This window comes from Centruroides vittatus, unplaced genomic scaffold, assembly GCF_030686945.1.
Source record: "Centruroides vittatus isolate TY-2023 unplaced genomic scaffold, ASM3068694v2 contig_330, whole genome shotgun sequence".
Lineage (NCBI taxonomy): Eukaryota > Metazoa > Arthropoda > Arachnida > Scorpiones > Buthidae > Centruroides > Centruroides vittatus.
Genome location: NW_027122119.1, coordinates 40,368 through 42,950, shown reverse-complemented (window position 1 = coordinate 42,950; position 2,583 = coordinate 40,368). Strand labels below are relative to the sequence as shown.

At 42.4% G+C, this 2,583-nt stretch overlaps 1 protein-coding gene across 1 annotated transcript; it reads left to right on the top strand.

The window, feature by feature from the left end:
- The first annotated feature begins 386 nt into the window (after positions 1-386).
- Positions 387-2,381, top strand: LOC136973908 (uncharacterized). Its single transcript, XM_067268681.1, has one exon. It carries the CDS (start codon positions 387-389, stop codon positions 2,379-2,381), a length of 1,995 nt encoding a protein of 664 aa, XP_067124782.1.
- The last annotated feature ends 202 nt before the right edge of the window (positions 2,382-2,583 follow it).

Below are 2,583 nucleotides of genomic sequence, written 5' to 3'. Positions count from 1 at the left end.
TAAACACTTTCTTTCTTTCCGACGATCGCTCTTGCGACTCCAATTACCACCGGCAACTTAGAGCAAACATTAATGCTCTATATTCCAGGGAAAACGATTTGCCTTTTAGCATTTCGGAAATTAGACAAGCTGTTTCGGCCCAGCAAAACAAAAAATCCCCCGGACATGACGGGTTAAATGCAGAAATAGTAAAACAAGCTTTTAACGCAGATCCGAATATTCTCTCTCGAATCTATAACTCTTGCTTGTCTTCCGGTTTCTTTCCGACGGCGTGGAAACATGCAATCGTTAAGATAATCCCGAAGCCGGGTAAGCAACTAGACTCCCCGAAATCGTTCCGACCGATAAGTTTATTACCCGTTTTAGGCAAAATCTTGGAAAAATTAATGATTAACAGAATAACGCATCATTTGTCCAAAAAGAAATACCTCAGTAGTAAACAGTTTGGCTTCACTGCACAAAAAAGTACTACGGAACCCTTAATAATAGTTAGAGATCGCATGCTGGAAGCATTAAATAATAAAAAAATATGCATAGTAATATCTTTGGATTTAAAAGCTGCATTTGACACGGCGTGGCCCGTCTTAATTTTAAATGAACTTCGAAATGCAGAAGTCCCAAAGAATCTTTACGATCTTTTAGTCAGCTATTTCCGGGGAAGGAAAGCCCAGCTAACCCACAATGCAGAAACGGTAACGAAATCCATCGACCTAGGTGTACCCCAAGGCAGCGCTGCCGCCCCCCATCTATGGAATGTTCTTCTAAACACGGTTTTTCGGATCGTTCTCCCTGCAGAAAGCGAGCTCGTGGCTTTTGCGGATGATCTCTTGGTGACGGTGACAGATAGAAAAGAATACCATCTCAGAAAGAAAGCACAAAGCATTCTGGCAAACTTAGAGAATTGGGCAAAAAATTGCAAACTGCAGTTTAACGAAGATAAATCGAAATTACTTTTCGTAACGAGAAAACTAAAATTTAAGAAACCGACCCTAATGCTAAATGGGAAAAAACTGGAATACGTTAACTCGTTTAAATATTTGGGAGTAGAATTGCATAAAAAACTAAACTGGTGCCCTCACGTGAGAGATCAGCTCGGAAAGGCTGAAAGGCTCCTCCTCTCCCTTAGCAAAATTGCAACCCTCAAATGGGGACTAAACTCTAAGTCTATCGATATCATCTATGAGGCAGTCGTTCTTCCGGTCTTGAGTTATGCAATAGCCGTTTGGGGGGGTTCTCTAGCGCATCAAAAAATCAGAGACATGCTGTTAAAATTTCAAAGACGAATATGCATTAAATTAATCAAGGGATATAGAACAATCTCGCGAGAGTCGGCGCTTGTTATCGCCAACAAGACTCCTTTGGACCTCGTGCTGAGAGAGCGATTTGATTATTATCGCATCAAAATCTCGGGTACTTCTCCGCCAGGAGAAGAGCCCTTGCTCTTCGCAACTCAGGCGCCCGCAGAACGACTTCCACATCCGGCGTACAGCCACGATAATGCCATCGTCGCATACGACGCGTCACGCGATCTACGTATCTATACCGACGGATCTAAATCCCCCCGCGGCTGTGGGGCGGCCTTTGCGTTTCTATCGGGCAAGAATGTTGTCTATCAAAGAAAATACAAACTAAACTCCGACTGCAATATAGTCCAAGCGGAGGTTCTGGCTATTCGAAACGCTCTAGAATACATAATAAGTAATAAATTAAATAACGTTCTCCTATGTTCGGACTCGAAGGCAGCTATTGCTTTCCTAGCGAAACCAAAAATTTCGACCGTTCTAAATTTTGAAATATACGAGCTATTTAAAACGTGTGTCGCTTCGTACGGCACGTCCGCCTGTTGGCTAAAAGCACATAATTCTTGCCCCGGAAACGATCTGGCCGACTCCCTCGCCACTTCCGCCTTCTTAAACGACTCCATAGACTACGATATTCTTCCCCTCGCCCACGCGAAAGCTCTTCTTCGTCAGAGATCAAACCGACTTTGGGAAATTCGCTGGAATTCGGACAATAAAGGCGATGTTACGCATAGATTCTTTCCGACAATAAAACATAGGAAAAACATAAAAATAGAAAAACACGATCAAATTATAACGACTTTTCTCTCCGAGCACGGAAAACTAAATTATTACTTACATCGTTTTAAAATCATCAACTCTAGAAATTGTAACTGCGGACTGTCGGTTCCCGACACGATATCTCATATCATTTTCGACTGCGGATTGTTTGATCGCTGGCGGAGGAAGCTCATTTCCTTCCTCCATTCTCGCGCTATGGCCTGGCCGGTTCCGCTATCCACGCTTACAGTAGACAACGAAATATTCGAATTAACCAAGATTTGTTTCGAGCAGTGTGCAGCTCTATACGGTCCCGACTAACTCTTTCTAATTCTTTCCTAACTCTTTCGTACTGGCAGGCGTCTTTACGGCAAGCAACTAAGTTTAAAACAAAAATATAAACGCACGATAATCCAATTGTAGCATTACACACGTAACGACACATCTAAATCTCCGTTCGAAATCTAAAACTATAAATATACTTTCTTACTCGGCTATTCCAGTCACTGAATGCAAAACAAAT